Below are 17164 nucleotides of genomic sequence, written 5' to 3' on the forward strand. Positions count from 1 at the left end.
TGTAGACTACACTTTTGTCCAGTTTTGGTTTGTGCCTCATATTTGAAATGATCATTCCCCTCCTCTCTAAATTCTTTGATGAACTGGAAGTCAGGCCTCACCTCTAAACATCATGATCATATGTGATTGTGGAACACACATTTCTCTTTCCTTTCTCCTGTGTGCCACAATTTGAAAATTGCTCTCAGCATTGTGCAAATTTACCAAACAAGAAAGTGTTGTTTTTTTTAATGCTGCAGCTAGCTTACACTTGCGAATATGTACGCCATTTAATGTGGCACCCTGTTTCCCCAGATCTCTACAAGGGAGGTGGAGAGTACTGTAGCCATAAGGGAGTTAGCATGACCTATAGAGACACAATATCCACAATTATGGGAATGCCTGCTCGAAATAGGCTGGAATCACCTTTTAACTTGAAGATTACCTGAGCCATCCATCCCACCAACTACTAGGCTACTGTTTGTTGTTCTATAACGACACCACTTTCTCCTTTCCAATCACAACCACCAGAAAACACTGACAATGAAAACTGTCGTCACAGTGCTTCAGTGGTTAGCAGCACTGTAGCCTCACATCAGGATGTTTTTAGGTTTGAACCTGCTGGCTACCTGGAGCCTTTGGGTGTTTGCATATTCTCTCAGTGTCTTCGGGTGGTCTGGCTTCCTGCCACATTACATGTTAGGTTAATTGGTTGATTGGTTGGTTGAGGTTCTAAATTGGTCATAGGTGCGCATAGGTGTGCTTTGTAATACCCCATGTCTCACCCGACGCAAGCGAAACAGTCTCCACTGTGATAAGATGGTAAATAGTCTTGTACTCATATAGTGCTTTTCTACCTTTTGGTAGTGATCTGATCTTCGCAAGTGGCTAGCTTTAGCTACGTGTGTTCAGACCTAGCATTAACATGCGTCTCCAGATGCATCTCTAGATCCTATCTCTCATTTATAACAACGGCGTGCTTCTTTTTTTGAATGAATGACTCAAAACTCCACTGACGCAAGAGCACCCCTGTTGAGTATTGGCGGCCTTTAATGCGACTCAGGACGCATTGTGTTCACACTACCAAAGGACTGCGGACACATGCAGATACATGCGACCCAGACCACCTCCAAATGTGATCAGAGATCGGATCTCTCTAATGTGATCTCAGTGCGTCCTGATTTCAAATGTTTTTTATTATTACAGCACGTTATTATACAGTTGTAAATTCATGGCTTACACATCTGTATACGCAGTGTAGGGCCTACTAATGTAGTTAGGTTATAACGCACTCTTTTTTTTGGTTTAGAACATACAACTTCAGTGCGTACTGCGGGTGTTCACACCTATCTTTCATGTGATCGGATCGGCCAGATCGGGTCTTAATGCAAGGTCTGAACAGGTCCAGTGACATATCTACCCTCATTTACACACCAGTGCCGAGCAGTTGGAGCAGCTCTGGGTTCAGTGTCAAACCCTCTGGTTCGTGGACAACTTACTCTACCTACTGAGCCAGAGCCATGCACAATGATAATGGATGGACAAAGAAAACTATGGATCCTAATTAGCTACCCCCACAATGAATGGGATTGTGTTTTAGGGTAGGATAATCTCAAAATAGACTAGCCTACCTTGTTAGCGTTGCCAAGTGAAGTGTTAAAGTTGTGAATACAAGACAAAACCAACCTTGCAGCAAATACTGTTACTGTTTCATCAGTGAAATGCCACTAAATGTTACAAACAGTCAAATTCTATAATATATGGAGAAGAAACAAACTGAGTCTGGCATGTCTCTGAGTTAACAAACTGAGTTTTGCTCAGACCCTGCCCTGTGGCGCCTCTGTTATGCTGTGTCTAATGAGTGATACAGCTCCACTGGCCTGCTAGAGGAGTTACAGTCGGCTCAGAGGGTGATTTACAGAGGCAGCAGGTCAGTGAAGGTTCAAGAGACAACAGTGATTGAGCTGAGGAGCCTGAAGAGTCTCTTTGAAATGCAAATATTCCACCCACCCAAGGGCAGCTCCACACATTCACATAACACTTTACATCACACAAGATCCTTGCTCCACTTTCTGTCACCTTGCAAAAAAAAAAAATTTGCCTCGCTCATCTTGACATCACACAGAGCTAACAGATGGAGACAAGATTCACAAACTAGGATCTGTAGTCTGATCCCTTGTCCATTAATAACTGTTTTATCTTCAGTGTAAGCCAACAGCTGCCTTGTCTTAAAACAGTCATGTTAAAAGAAATATCAGCAGCAGGAAGAATTGTCTGAGAAATATTTTCACCAAATTTCATGGGGGCATAACTTAAATGGGTTTCTGCATGAAGAGAATAGGGCTCACGTTACGTACAAATAATGTACAAATAAACTTGTTATATACACTTGTGGGTGCTATCCTCAGTTACCCTAACTGTAGCTGTTGGCCAGGAGCAGACATCATCAGGTGCTACACAACTTTCTTGCGTTTCAGCCCTCAACCACAACGCTGTCCAGCTGGTGGGCCGGCAGTGGCGGCCAACTCACTGCCCGTCTGCTCCTGGCCTCAGCTTTCCTCGTCTCGCTTCCTCCAGATCCAACACGAGGCTCTCTCCGCCTCCTCCCCCAACCTGCGAGCTGCTTGTTTCTTGCTCTGTTCGTCCCGGCCCATGGCTGACAGCAAACGCCATGCTGACTTGGCTGGGAAGCCCCTGCAACCAATCTCATCTGGGAACAGCCACGCTTGCCAGCCTTTGTCTTTGCACTCCTGGACCAAGGACTGGTACTTCAAGGCTTTTCTCTCACAGGCCTCTCCGCAGCCTTCCTCCCATGGCAGCGTTAGCTCAACCTGCTTTATCTTCCGGTCTTTGGTTGAGGGTTGTATGCACCACCTCCGGGAACTGCAGCTACCTTCCTTCATCTCCCAGGAGCTTGCGGCCTGCAGCAGGTTGGACTTTGGCCTTGTAAAATAACCATCACCTTCTTCATCTTCTGTAACTGCTTGTCCTGTGAAGGGTTGCGGGAGGGCTTGTAAAATAACATTTTATACTTATTTCTAATTTTTTCCAGTTCTGGTTGGGGGCAGCTAATGGATAAAATAATGGATCCTAAATTTTCTAATTTTCATAAAGCTTCTAATGCATAAATTTGGGAATTTCACCAAATTTACCCAAAATTGATTTTAATCTCAGGTTGAAAAACAGTAAATGAATTACCATAAATTAAGGATTTTTTTTCATATGTTTTGATTGGTTTTATTTCCTAAACAAAGTCCTTGTGGGAAAAGAGTATATTAACCTCACTTAAACTGTAATACATGAATGATTCTGTTAATTTCACCTCAGATGCAGTATTCACTGAATCATTGTTATATTTATAGGTGCAAATCAAGATGTACCTAATGCTGTGTTATTTAAAATTGTCCTTACACCCCTTATTGACTCTGAAATATAATATGTTAAAAATATAAAATGTATTCCTTTTTTCATACAGTATTTACATTATCACTGATATGTATTCACATAAAAAGCCTTAAAGGTAATACAGGGTTGAATATATGAGTGTATACAGGCAGTAATGTAAGCCATGATAATAAGAGCCAGAGAGACAGGTGTTTCCTGATCATCTTAAATCACATCATGTCAGACATGGCCTTCATTGTCAGGCTTATCTCCTGTGAATTTTCCTGCCTGCTTATTGACAAAGGCAGCTAGATACACTCACACTTCATTATGGAGAGCAGTGACATCAGCAGATCGGTGGGTTACCAGGATACCTGGAGAGAGGCCTGGCCATCCAATTAAACACAAGAAGAAAGAAAAGAAGAAGAAGAAGAAGGGGTGGGGGGCAGACTGCAGATCAGCTCAAAGACATATGTTTTCAGACAGAGCTGTTGCTGCTGCTTCAGACAATCTGCTGGCACACTGAGAAACAACCACAGCAAACTTCACACTTACTCACACACGGTGAGTACATTCATTAAACTGTGGTTAGTTTACAGCTCCAGAGCTGTAAATGCAGTTTAGTCATCATTTACTTTTTTTTTTTTTTTTTTTTGGATTGTGTGAAATATTTAGAACCTTCCCCACATTAATGTGTGTTTTTAAGGCATTTTCGTTTTAATTTAACCAGGCTAAATTCTCAAAGGAAACAAATGAAGCATTTTCTTTTGTTTTGTTTTAATTAACAGTGGTTTAGCTGGAAAACATTTTTTTCCAAATTGATGGTTATGAAATCATTCAAATGCATTATTTAAGGAAGGTGTCAGGTTTGACATGACAGATGTAGGGATTTTTTTTTTTTTGTAATTAAATTTTTTTTGAGAGTCACATTATATATATATATATATACATATATATATATATATGTGTGTGGGTGTGTGTGTGTGTGAGAGAGAGAGATAGTCTTTAAATTATGCAAGTCATTTCTTAGATTGAATTAAAAAACGACACTATTAAAAGTGCTTCTGCGTAGCTCCTGTTGTGGCTTGTAATCAATTTTACGATTTCCTACAACAGGCCTAATTGGATATTTTATTATTATAAGTGTAGTGGCATCATCATCAGTATCAGTAGGTAACTAGATCACATTTTGTCAGAGCATTTTCAAGAGAAAATGAATTATCTCCAATTCAGAAATTAACCATTAAGTTTTAATCTGGTTTTAATGGCTGTATATAAGGCTTGAGACTATATCCTGAATTGGATGGTCTGTTTGTCAGCGCTTGTTGACTATAACGGGCTTAGCTCAGATTGTATAAATTGGAACTGACCATAGGAAATGATCTTGTCCCACCCCTCTGGGAGAACATTGATTCGTAATCGAACGCCTTTAGAATATTGGGACTTTATCCCCTCAATCTAGCCCTACAGGGAATGTATCTCGCGTAAAAATTACCTGTCAGTCGGAGAGCTTTACAGACATAGCACACTTAATTTAAATCACTCATAATTTGACTTGTTTAGCCGTTAATTTAAAAATAAAAAAATAATCAAAAAATAGTGTCATATTCCCTGTAAGACTCAGTTCGGGATATAAAGTTACCAACGGTTTCGAGTTTGCGTGTGATTTGAGTCCGCGCGGCAGGGGGTCGGGCTCGCGCTCACAGTGGTGATGCTGCTGCTGGGTTGGGGAAGCTGGTTGGTAGCCAGCCAGCTAGCTAGTCTCTGGAGCTCCGTCTAAATCATGACATTTGTGGCGTTTGACACCGACGTTGAGTCGTGCTGTGCACCGCCGAGGAATGCAATGTGTTGCCGTAGATGTTGTCTTTTTGTGTAATAAGATGCAGAGCTACACGAGCATCAAACAGCGGCTTCTTACGTATAGCCGTCTGCGGATAGCTCGCTAACGTTCCAGCTAACGTTCAGCATTTTTACTGATGACAGTAGTCATCTGCTTCAGCCGACATGTTAGTTTGGCCGTCGGGTGTGTATGCCTTAGTTTTTTGCATCCTCTCATCTACTCTGGAAATAACCAACGGTTAGAACCTCCACCAGCTGAAACATGACTCAGTGAGCTAGCTAGCTGGTTGGCTAACTAGGTTGGCTAACTAGGTTAGCCTTCTGTTAGCGGCTAAGTTAGCTGGGGATGCTATTAGCGGTATCACTCCAGCAGCTGAAGTGGTGTCTGTCCAATGGAGCTAAAGAGTTGCTCGGCTTGCAAAAGATGACTGGCCGCCTGAGCTGTGTGCCTCTTTCAGCAGGAGGCGGAATATGGAATCCGAGGACGAGTGGAACAAAGACGTGAGTGCACACAAACTTCTGGACCAAAAGGTGCTTTGCAAGCAGAATGGAAGGATCGGTAAGACTGATGCTTTTTCAATCTTTTCGTGTTCAAATTCTGTTCTGTCCCCTGTGGGCCGCATGTATGGGTTGTTAAATTAATTGCAAGGTGACCTCTCACCTACAGGTATAGTGAGAACTCTTCACAGCCTGTTGAAAACCCAGAACACACTCCAAATTCAGTCCATCACCCGTTCAGAATGTGCTGGTAGGTGAAGTCCACCTCTAACTACTTTGTCTCCTCAGTGATAATGCAGCTGAATCTGATGGATTTGAACGATGGCCTTTATAAACTCAGACCTTTCAAACATTTGAAACAGCCATAATAAGGGGAATCTCAACCTGTCGAATTAGTCCCAGCTTGCACATTTCACGTTATTCAAGTCACAAAGTTCACCATTGTTTTCTGAAAGCCGTCCAGTTAATAAAGTAGTTTTAGGCAATCATCAAATGAGTGGAATGTGAAATCCATAAAACTACTTTATTAACTTTCACAACTTAAATTAGTAAGAGCTCTTGATAATGTGGGTTTTAGATGACTGACTAGTGCAATGCACGTATATTAAGCTGTTTGTGAATGCAAAGAAGAATTTGAGAAGACAGATCACTGATGGGGGCCACAAGGGATGTCCCAATCAAGTTTTTTTTTTTACCCCAATCTGATACCGATCTTTTAATATTCTGTATCAGCCAATCCGAGTCCCGATCCACTCTTAAAGAAATAAAATTTCCTCCCATGGAGATTCATAAATGCTTACCATGCTACCAATCCGATCATTCTAAATATGCCTGGATCGGCCGCGATACCATTCTCCCGATACCAGTCGAGACATCCCTAAATGCCACGGTATCACGTTTTGTTCAGCAACTAAAATCAATGCAAATGTATTAAGAATAAATTGTTTTCCCCCAAAGAAACTAGGCTGGAATGCAGTATGTAAAAAAAAAAAAAAATTAAAGATGTCCCCCTATGTGTCTCAGGTTCCTGTCCAAATCTAATGATGAGTAGAAGTGAGCACACCGATGTGAGGCCCGTCCCTGTGGCCCTCACCCCCCAGCTCCCTCCCAGAGCCCACCGGCCCCTCTGTGTGTCGGTGTCCTCCGACAGCAGTGGGCGCTTCAAGGCTCTGGAGACACAGGAGTGGAAGAACAACCTCAAAGCTCAGGTATATCCACAAACACAGAGTCAGTAGTTACTTGTTTAGTAGTGAACAAAACAAGCAACTGCCTAGCAAATGCATCCATGTTCCAGAAAAGATTACAGTTCCTGTCATTCAGAGTCTTCATTGCTGACAAGGTCCTTCAGCTTTACTGTGTGCACCTTTTTGTTAAGGTGGAAAGTTGTAGCAAAGTTATAGGGATGGATTTTTCTGTATTTCTATACAATATTAACATTTGTATGTGCTTATGCCCTGATAATTTACTCTTCTTACTCAAAGTAAATACTAATTACCCATCCTCTTTATAAATAATACTTATTCGTTGGGCTTCTAAAACTAAGGCAAAAAGTTTCACTCAAATATCAACAACAACAACAAATGTAACCGCTTGACATCATGAAATGATTAGACCTAGATCGTTCTGAAAAAAGCTGTTGTGCAATTTGTTGGATGCATAACAAATATGTTTACTATTTATTACAGATGGAGCAGGCTCACAGTGCAGGAGCCGCAAGTAGCACTGGTTCTCTGGAGCGAGCATCTCTGTTCTGGGCCTCGGCTTCTACCACGGCGTCCAGCTCCGGTCTGTCCAGCCCAGTGGAGATCCTAAACAAGAGCAAATCCTCCAGTCGCTTCTCCCTCTTCTCTCCACCCTGGAACAGCAGTTCTGAGTCCGACTCAAACCCACCGTCCCGCTCGGGCTCCAAGAAGCTGCGTAACTACAGTAGAAGAGCTGCCACAGGTCCAGCTGGAGCCAGGGGCCCTGATACACCAGAGTCCAAACCCAGTGGCCCTGAACACTTCCAGTACTCTGAACCTGTTATCTCCAAGGTGACGGATTACATCTATGTTGGCAACCTGAATGCAGCATACAATGGGCGCACGCTGTGCCGCAACAACATTGACAGTATCATCGACATGAGCAACGTGCCAGGAGAACCGGGACCCACCCTCAGCCTCATACCCTGCACCTGCTCCCGTGGTGCCCGGCACAGCTGGTCCCGCCTTAAGGTGGACATCGGAGATGTGCCAGACGCTCTGGGCGATGGCCCGGCTTTAAAGCAGCGATGCTTTGAGGACATCAACGAGTGCATCAATGCCTCTACTGAGAAGAGGAAGCGAGTTCTAGTCCACTGTCGGGACGGATTCTCTCTGGCACCGACGTGTATTATCCAGTATCTCATGGTGAAGCAGAACATGAGGCTGATTGCTGCATATGAGCTCCTGAGGGCCAAGTACCCAGTCAACATCAGAGAGTGCCACCAAAACGTGCTTGTGAGCTTGGAGAGAGCATTGAGGCCTGGTGGCAACATTGACCCAGAGTGCTTCAAACAGGCCATCTCACGCAAAGTGGCATGGACCTGACTCTGTTTCACACATGCTTGGATTCTTCTCCTGTAGACTGATCAGCTGGATATTGTTGTTCCCACTTAAGTCCAATGGTTGTGAAAGTTATACATTTGATGTATTTTCTCTTCAGACCTGTAAATGTGACCTGGCTGTGACTCCTCCTCCGTGATTCCTCCTCCATCCTTCCCAAACAGGAAACGCAATAGACTTCACGGTTATGTATACAGCTTCTTGATGTAATGTAATAGTGTTGGCTGTATAGTTGATATAGTCCTGCTTCAGTTCTGTGCCATGCTGTCGTGTCGGTGTTCAATATCAGGGGAATTTCTTTACGAGTGATCTCAGGAGATTATTGATGTCATACAAGTACAGGATGGGAAAATGATTCATTCGATTAATCTGCGGCCTCGTTCACATCCGGAACAAAAATGCATCTTGGAGAGCTGTGTGTGTAGAGCACATAGGGTTTGGTAACGTGTCCAAAAGAGTTGTAAGGCCAGTGGCAGTTTAGATTTTACACCAGGCCAATACTTAATGTGGGTTGATAATCTACTTGAAGTTAGCACTGGCAATTTAGAAATGAAATATGACACCTGGAAATGTGTTTCAGATGTTGAAGTCTTTCCACAGGTAGAATATTTGAGAGTGTGGTTTTATTTTCCCGGTGAAGCTCGGTTTTCTGTTAACGTGTCATATCTATGCCATAGGTCCGTATCTTACATCGTAGTCTACATCTTAGCCTGACGTGCACCTCCCCAGAAATTTTGGTACTCGCGAGGTGACATGCAATCGTCATTGGTGATTGGTGCCAAATGCACTGGCTTGTCCACGTCTGTCAGTTGCCGGACGCACATGCAAAACTCCCTCCTGTGCCTCAAAGTCATGACTGCAGACACCGTTGCTTGAAGTACACAAAGAAATTGAACATAGTGGCACAGAAATCCCAATGGCAGCAGAATGATGCTACACAACGGCGTAGGCTTTGTATGGATTCATCACAGAAGCATAAACAGCCTAACTATCACTGAATCCATGCTGTCACCCAACCCTCATAACTTAATACTTATATTACCCGGGTTTACTCGATGTGTTTTTACGTTGATATTTTTTACCAAATGCGTTAAACATGGCCTGCTTGCACTACATTTCTGCATCGTCATACATTATGTTACATGTGTTCACGATTGCTCCATAGCATTGCTAATAATTAGCCTAAACCCTCCTCTCTGGCTGCTGCTGAGCCTGATTGCTGTTTTAACAGCAATTTCCCCCTCCCCAAAAACTATAATCCAAACGTAATGTGAAGTCCTAACACGAACTGTCAGTCAAGATGCATTTGAATGTCTAAACTGCCACTGATCTGACAATAGGTGAAGTCTATGGTCGTCATTTGTTTGGAGGTCTGTTCTTTCTTTCTGAAAATATTTTGCTGGTAGAATGTTTGCCTGGATGCAGTAGTCATAATCTCTGTGCAATAAGGACTTTGTTTTAAACTACTTTTAGACCAAGTTGCAACTCCGCTGCACGTACTAAGATCTGAGGTCTTACATGCTATTTGTCACCGAGGGATCGATCACCACTGACTGAATTAATCTGCTTCTATTGCAAGAAGGAACTTTGCACATGGACACATGTTTTAAATCTAACCTGCTTCTCTGTCTTGTGACCTTTTCATGCATTCTTTCTTTGTGTGCGTATTTTCCGAGGTCATACTTGATGGGAGATGAATGGCCCAAGCTGTCCTCTGTGAGGAAGACTGTACCCCCATATTAAGCCACAGCTTGTTTAGTTACGTGTCCTGGGTAGTGCTCAGACTGTGGCTCTGTGAATTTGAACTTCAGTGTGTGCTGTGAAGTTGTGCATCTCTTATCAGTATTAGTGTATTAGTGCCACTGCTATTCAGGGTTCACGCAGCAAGAGATGATTTTGCACTACTCACAGGTTGCCCAATATCAAATATTCTTTCTTTCTTTCTTTTTTTTTTTTTAAACTATCATTCGTGACATTTCACACTCTCTACATGATTTTCTGACTACAGATTTGTTTTGTGCAACTGTTCAAGAAACAGCCTGACATACATGTGTCTGGTATCTCTCCATTTGGATTTCATTATGACACGTGCTTCAACTGATACGGAGAAAAAAATATGCATGCATGTAGGTGCCTACCTTGCTGTTACTCTTCTGTCCGTCACCACATATATCCCACCCTAATTATTTGATCAGCCAGGCAGATCTTTGTTGAAGCGTAATTAGTTCCAAACGGAGCTACTCCAGACCAACAGTTTAGGGGGTTGGGAGCAAACAACAGTTATTATTAATTGAGGTATTGTTTATGAAAAATATCCCCAGTGTTTCGAGGGCAGGCAGGCAGCCAGTCCTTACAACAGAGAATACTTATTTTTTTCTCTCATTGATTATCAATGAATCAACTGTCTACGTATGAATTATCTTTGTTTACAAAGCAGACTAAGACGAGACAACGTGAGAGCCATGCTGTTAACGGAACCTAATAATTCCAATGAGATGAGTGCTGCATGATTCTGTTTATAAAGAGGATCATTCCTCATGTCTAGAAGCTATTCTCAATTATTAGAATTGTTTTAAGGGGAATACTTGTTTGGATGGCAATGGTTTGAAATGTTTTTATTTCTTTCAGCTTGTGAAATGCTGTTATTGTCCTGCTTGTAAGTTTAGCTTCATCTGCTTATGTTACAACTACACCTGGTTTCCGATCTGCACCACAGTGTGCGAGTATAGGTTTTTGGGCCTGGTCCAGCTTTCAGTCACAATAATTAAACACATATTTAATCAATTGAAAGGGCAACCTGTGAATAACATCTTGCGTTATTTCCTTTTTTATTTTAATTTTGATAGTTGTCAAGTTCCTGGGCATCCTCAGTGAGAATCAGTTGTACAGCACAGTTGTGACATCAACCCTGGCACAGTTCTGTGGTCATGTGAGTGGCGTGGTAGGAGTGGAATCTAAAGAGTATGGTGCCTTCATTTGGAGTTGTCTTGTGACCGTATGGTGACATTTGCACACTTTGTATGACTCTAACCTCTTGGTATGTTGTAAAATGCTAAATATTTTTTTGGATGTTCTTATTTTCTGCAAAAAAGGTATGAACATAACATTTGTGTCAAGTGGTCCTTGCTGTGATATATTTGCTAGTCAGTAGTGTACAGTACCAATGTTCTGTTCTTTCAGGTGGTGCTGAGACTGAAGAAGATGATACATGGCTCGGCAGATGTTTAAATGCACATATTAGGCACTGTAGTACACGGAAGAATTGGCAGATTTGATTTATTCCTCGTTGCTTATGCTCCTCGTTGACACCATATCAGACTGAATACGTTTTCTAACTCGTTCTCTCAGGTGATTCCTCAGTGGCCCAGAATGTTCTCAATGAATACGATGTTCAGAAATGTGAAGCAATGTATTTCTCATGTCATGTTTACTAAGTCGAATTTAATTTGTACTGTTGAAATATTAAAGTAACCAGTGGACTTAACAGTTATCATGGTGTTGGCCTACCATATTCAACAGTGAATAGTTTGAGCCTGGTCAGAGCCACATTACCCAGGGTTCTTTTGTGACCTCTCAGAGTATTATGCATCTTGCTTCTGGAGTGATCTTGTTTGTCGTTTGTCGACCACTCGAGTCGGAGGGCTAACAGTCATTTTAAATCTCCTCCATTTGTTCTCAATCTGTCTGACTGTGGATTTGTGGATTCCAAACTCTTGAGAGATGGTTTTGTAACTGTTTTCCAGCCTGATGATCAACAACAACTCTTTTTCTGAGCTCGTCAAAAAGCTGTTTGTCCGTGCCATCATACACTTCCAGAAACGTGTTGTGAAGATCAGACTGTGATAAATCCCTGATTTTTAAAAAAGTAAACAGGCAGCGTTTCATTATAGTGACTGGAAACACTTCTGAATAGATGGACTCTAATTTGGCCATGTGTAAAATAACTTGGAATCCAAGAGGTTGACTTACATTTACAACTCACAGATAAGTTATATTGGCTCATTTTCCAGAATTAACAAATACCAGAGCATACTACTTCTGCTTCTGCTATATATAATAAGTCCTAAGTGGTCTCACTTCAGAAAGTTTACTGGCCAGCTCCTGTTAACAGGTTCTTAACCGCATCCATTTAGCGCGTTTTGAATGACTGTCTTGACACTCCACTCTGCCCTCCCACCTGCTGTCTCCTCAACTTTCATCGCTGCTACTCCCTAGTCTCTCCTTAGTAAACTGAATAACCCCCTTGCACTCCAACCCTGCTCCACCCAGAGAGTTTACCAGTGTTAGAATAATCTTGTGTTTCTCTAGTCACATCTTATATATTATATACATACTTATATTACAGGATGAGGAGCAACTTCCTTTTTGGGGTGTGGTGGGAACCATGCCATCAGTGAAAACAATCACACAAGGGGTTAATTGTCTGACAGGGTGGTCGAGGGGATGTCAGATATAATGTTTCAGATGCTGCTGAGATCATTGGTCAGTTAGAAAACTGACTACCATAAAGAGAAATATGGGGTTCCCTTTGCCTTTGGGGAATGCAATATATACCAACATAATGCCTGAAACTGCTGCTACTCAAGTCTGTCGCTCCCTTCTGGTTCCATCTCCTGAGTAAACGGTGAGAATTCTCTTTCTTTCCTTGTGTGCTAACTGTTTTGTCATGTTACTGCACAGTTACCAAAGGTGTTGATCTGGTAAAAGAAACATGCTCATTAGAAACTCCCGCCGTAGGACACTGAAGGCAACCATGTTGATTGCAGTTGGTTTTAGTGGTGAAGCTGTCAGTGCTGCAGGTGTGAAGTACAGTGTGATGAGGTGTGTTGGTGTAAATGGACTCTAGTGTTGGAAAGTGATATTCCCGGTGTTTACCGTCACAGATTTGATGCATGAGAAACGGGACAGATGTGCTCTGACTAGCTGCACGTCTAAAATCAAGCCTCAGTTACAATATGCGTAAATATGAACTGTATAACAGTGCAATATATGTGACGTAACATGTAGTCTGTGATTTATTCTGTATTTGGACCAGGAAAGAGACAGATTTACTTATTCATTTTGGCAATCCAGAGTTTTTGGTGTCTGAGTACTAACAGGCTGACATCAACGTTGAGATTTGGGATCTTGGGTGTTCCTTTTGTGTCTACTCTTGTTTCATTTAAGGTATTAAATATTTAGATCCTCATGCTGACTGGTTTAACTAAAGGGAATGTTCAGTCATAAAGTTTAAATTTGGTAATCTAACTTATAGAAAAGATACGGAGCACTTTAAATAACGCATAAAAGCCCCATTCATTCAAGATGTGGCTTAGATTTCCTTATGCTGATGATACTGTCGTTTATGTCTTGGCAGCAAACTTCATGTGGATGATTCCACTTATTATAATTAACTTGAATAATTTAAAACTCAGTATAGTTAAAACAACAATATCCGTTACAAATAGTAGTTCAAAATTCATGTAAAGATAATGCACACACATGTTTCATTGTGAATACCATAAATCACAATCCCAGCTGTTTTCTTGGTGTTCTGGATTTCTCCTGCAAAATTGAGTTATGTTAATCTGAAAAATGTGTCGTCTACGGTAACAAAATCATCCAATAATATTGTGTTTCTTTTTGAGACTCATTCAACAAAAGTCAGTTGGTGGTTAATACTGGTTCTGGCTGGGTGCTTTCTGCTCGGATGCACTGATTTTTAATCTGGATTGTTCTGCTCGGCTCGCCTCTATTTTCAGAGAAGTTGGATAATATCTTGGTCATGTCTGAGATGTTTGCACCAACAGAGGACGTATCAGATGTTTCCTGATAATCTTCCTGAAGACAGACCCTCTATGACAGGGGATCCCAGGGTCAACAACTGGACCCTGGATTCTTGTCCTAATTTAGACTAGAGGCTTTTCCTTGAGGGGACCATTGATGCCTGAGTCAGTGTCGTGTTTCTTCTAAGTGGTTGTTATTTCCATAAGACCAGACAGAGGCGTTCTCGGGTTGTTCTTCAGCTTGACCCCAAACTCACCCGCTGTTCCCTGTTTGTGTTGACAGCTTTTCTGTGTTTCGGAGATAATTTCCTATTTAATAACCTGTTATATGTCCCCTTGTTTTTGTACCTTCATTAAATAGCTCATGTATTTCTGCAGGGTTTTGAAGCCAAATAACAGTCAAGATGTCAGAGTAAGTAAATCTGAGTCACTGAACACTTTAAGAACTATTGTAGAAAACAAGAAAAAAAAATCATGTGCATTATTCTCAAGAAATTCTCTCTTGACAAACTGATGTTATCTCAAACCCTTTAGGAAAAAGATGTCTTCGAGTCGCAAGCATCAGCTTAAGGTAAAAGTTTATTTTCAATGTGTTTTATGAAACAAATCATTAATCAGAGGATGGATGAATTGATTTTTGGCATGTGGCTGTTATTTGGCAGAGTCTGATGCTGTCCATCGCCAAAGGTTTAATAGAGGAAGAGGAGAGGGAGCGAGAGGAGGAGAGGTCTAGGTACATGGAAGAGAACTGTCCTCCTCTGTCTTTGCCCAGGAGCATGCAGGAACTGCAGGTACTTCATAAACCAAGGATTAGCATGTGCATATATGTATTTTTTGCGTCCCGAGTTTCAGGATATTGACTCTGAAATAAAATAATAAATACTGCATTAAAGTCTATCGCCACACAGATGCCCAATAAATATTTATTTATTTTAAGTTTCGCATTAATGTTTAACCCTTCCAAATTAGCAAGCAACGGGTTAAAACCTGCACAAATTAAAGTTTGATGATTATTTTATTCCAAATGAAATGTGCTGATGCACAGACTGTATCTCATGCAAAGCACAGTGAAGTCACAGTTCAGTATGATTCATAAAGCCTGTCTGAAATATACAGTAATACACTGTTGCATACACATACAAATAGTTTTACCACAAGTGCTCCTTTTTGTGTTCAGGAGCTGTGCAGGGAGATTCACCACAAGATCGACGCGATCGACGAGGAGCGATACGACTTGGAAATGAAAGTCATCAAATCCAACAAGGAGGTATAGTTTGACCGCAGCAGAACCTTGAGATGGTTCATCGTCATGAGATCAAGGCTGTGTTAGGGTTAGGGGTAAAGGGTGCTGAAGCCATTTGCTGAAGCCATCTGCAGTGAACTCACGTGGTGGCCTCCGCACTCCTCTTTTCCAGATTGACGACCTGAAAATTAAAGTCCAGGACCTGATGGGAAAGTTTAAGAAGCCCGTCCTGAAGAAAGTACGTATGTCTGCAGATGCCATGCTCAAAGCTCTGCTGGGCTCCAAACACACAGTCAACCTGGACCTGAGGGCCAACCTGAAGCAGGTCAAGAAGGAGGTGAAAGAGGAGGTGAGGACGTGGCTAGAACCTCTCATGCACGTATCACAAATCTGCTTGTATCTGCCCTGACAGAAGTAGTTGCAGAGGCAGCTGCTCATCTTTATGCTTTAGCAGGGAGATCTGTGGATGAAGTACTAAATGTGGACATGAGATGATGGTCATCAGTTGCATTACCTTTGTTTTCTTGTTGGGACCACTTTTCTCCATTTAAGAAGTGGTTGTTATAGATTTTCTTTATTTTTAACTTTTATTCAAAATCCACCTCAAGGCACCTCCAGGGCCTGGATTACAAAGAGAAAACATCTCAGAGCTCCATCTTACACCATGCTCCTCCTACAGTGCTGGGATGCTACTGACTGACCAATATTTATACACAGGGCTACCTGATAAGTAGAATTCTAAAACATAACCAAGGCATTACTATAGATTTTGCTAGGAAATACTTACTCATGCTATCTCTGCGTCTACACCTTAAGACATAAAAGATAATATGTTTATTAATTTTCTATGAGACCAGTATTAACAAGGTCATACAACCTGATACCAACATCTTCAATACCAACTGATCAAAAGGTCTTCCATCAATGCAGCTTTAGCTTGCTAGGCCAGCTATCTTTTATATGACACATTGCAACTCCTAAGCTCTTATTCACTGCCATAGTTTCATGACACCACCTGACCCAGCTCTGTTTTTGGACATCTTGGTGTTTCAGGAACTTCGTGATGTTGGGGACTGGCGCAAAAACATTGAAGACAAAGCCGGCATGGACGGGAGGAAGAAGATGTTTGAGACTGAGGCTTAAGAATCAGTGCCTGCCGTAGTTGGTTCATTTTGTCATGGACTAGTTTGGAATGGTTTCATCTCCCGCTTGGACAGCACAGGTTCAGTTTTTAGCCACCATGAAAGCTGTAGAAACTTCAACTGAATAAACAAGCAACACCTGCTGAACAAGGTCTTTTGTCTGGAATTATGGGTTTTAAAAGATTGTCAGAAAACAGTAGTCTAGTATTGTAGTTCAACCGTAGTGTTAAATCAATACTTACTGGACTCACGACAGATTCCAGCTTCTTCCCACTGTCCAAAGACATTCTGGTTAGGTTCATTGGTGATTCTAAATTGGCCGTTGACTGGCCTGGCAGATCTTAGCAGGAGCATAATCAATTAACAACAGAAAGACACCAGACCAACGTTTAGCCACAAAACTATGGGCGGGTGAAGTTTGGATACATTTATACATTTTACTGATTATATTTCATTATTGTAAGAGCTCTGATTAGTTATTGTCACTATTTGTTACGTTGCAATCTAATTTTTGTGATTTAAAAAAATAGATCGACAATATTTTTTAACGGTAAAATAATTTTAATTTTCATTATTTTCCAATGGTTTTCTGCTAATGTTAGGAGTTAATTAACTGGAATCTCACAAGTAAGTTTTAAGCATCATTGTGTGAAGTTTTCAGCCTAACATTTCTGAGTGACTTCTCATAATTTCAGCTTTAGTTTATCCTGTCTGTGACGCAAACGTTAGGAA

General features: G+C 41.6%; 2 protein-coding genes across 2 annotated transcripts; both read left to right on the forward strand.

Moving 5' to 3' along the window:
* The first annotated feature begins 4997 nt into the window (after positions 1 to 4997).
* Positions 4998 to 12446, forward strand: LOC311495690 (uncharacterized protein). Its single transcript, XM_084555233.1, has 4 exons — positions 4998 to 5761; positions 5870 to 5950; positions 6724 to 6908; positions 7386 to 12446. The coding sequence occupies exons 1-4, from the start codon at positions 5674 to 5676 to the stop codon at positions 8265 to 8267; spliced, it is 1236 nt and encodes a 411-aa protein (XP_084411359.1). The 5' UTR covers positions 4998 to 5673; the 3' UTR covers positions 8268 to 12446.
* A 1979-nt stretch (positions 12447 to 14425) lies between these two features.
* Positions 14426 to 16781, forward strand: LOC311495949 (troponin I, fast skeletal muscle-like). Its single transcript, XM_084555632.1, has 6 exons — positions 14426 to 14459; positions 14582 to 14618; positions 14710 to 14838; positions 15225 to 15314; positions 15463 to 15639; positions 16344 to 16781. Exons 1-6 carry the CDS (start codon positions 14452 to 14454, stop codon positions 16431 to 16433), a joined length of 531 nt encoding a protein of 176 aa, XP_084411758.1. The 5' UTR covers positions 14426 to 14451; the 3' UTR covers positions 16434 to 16781.
* Positions 16782 to 17164: the final 383 nt, after the last annotated feature.

Source organism: Chelon labrosus (genome assembly GCF_963514085.1).
Source record: "Chelon labrosus genome assembly, chromosome: 11".
Lineage (NCBI taxonomy): Eukaryota > Metazoa > Chordata > Actinopteri > Mugiliformes > Mugilidae > Chelon > Chelon labrosus.

Excerpts from the sequence above, each read along its gene's own strand:
- LOC311495690 (XM_084555233.1), top strand. The coding sequence starts at position 5,674 with ATGGAATCCGAGGACGAGTGGAACAAAGACGTGAGTGCACACAAACTT. Across the intron at positions 5,951-6,723 it reads CACCCGTTCAGAATGTGCTG|GTTCCTGTCCAAATCTAATG; the intron begins GTAGGTGAAGTC and ends TATGTGTCTCAG. Across the intron at positions 6,909-7,385 it reads AGAACAACCTCAAAGCTCAG|ATGGAGCAGGCTCACAGTGC; the intron begins GTATATCCACAA and ends TATTTATTACAG.
- LOC311495949 (XM_084555632.1), top strand. Across the intron at positions 14,619-14,709 it reads GTCGCAAGCATCAGCTTAAG|AGTCTGATGCTGTCCATCGC; the intron begins GTAAAAGTTTAT and ends GTTATTTGGCAG. Across the intron at positions 14,839-15,224 it reads GGAGCATGCAGGAACTGCAG|GAGCTGTGCAGGGAGATTCA; the intron begins GTACTTCATAAA and ends TTTTGTGTTCAG.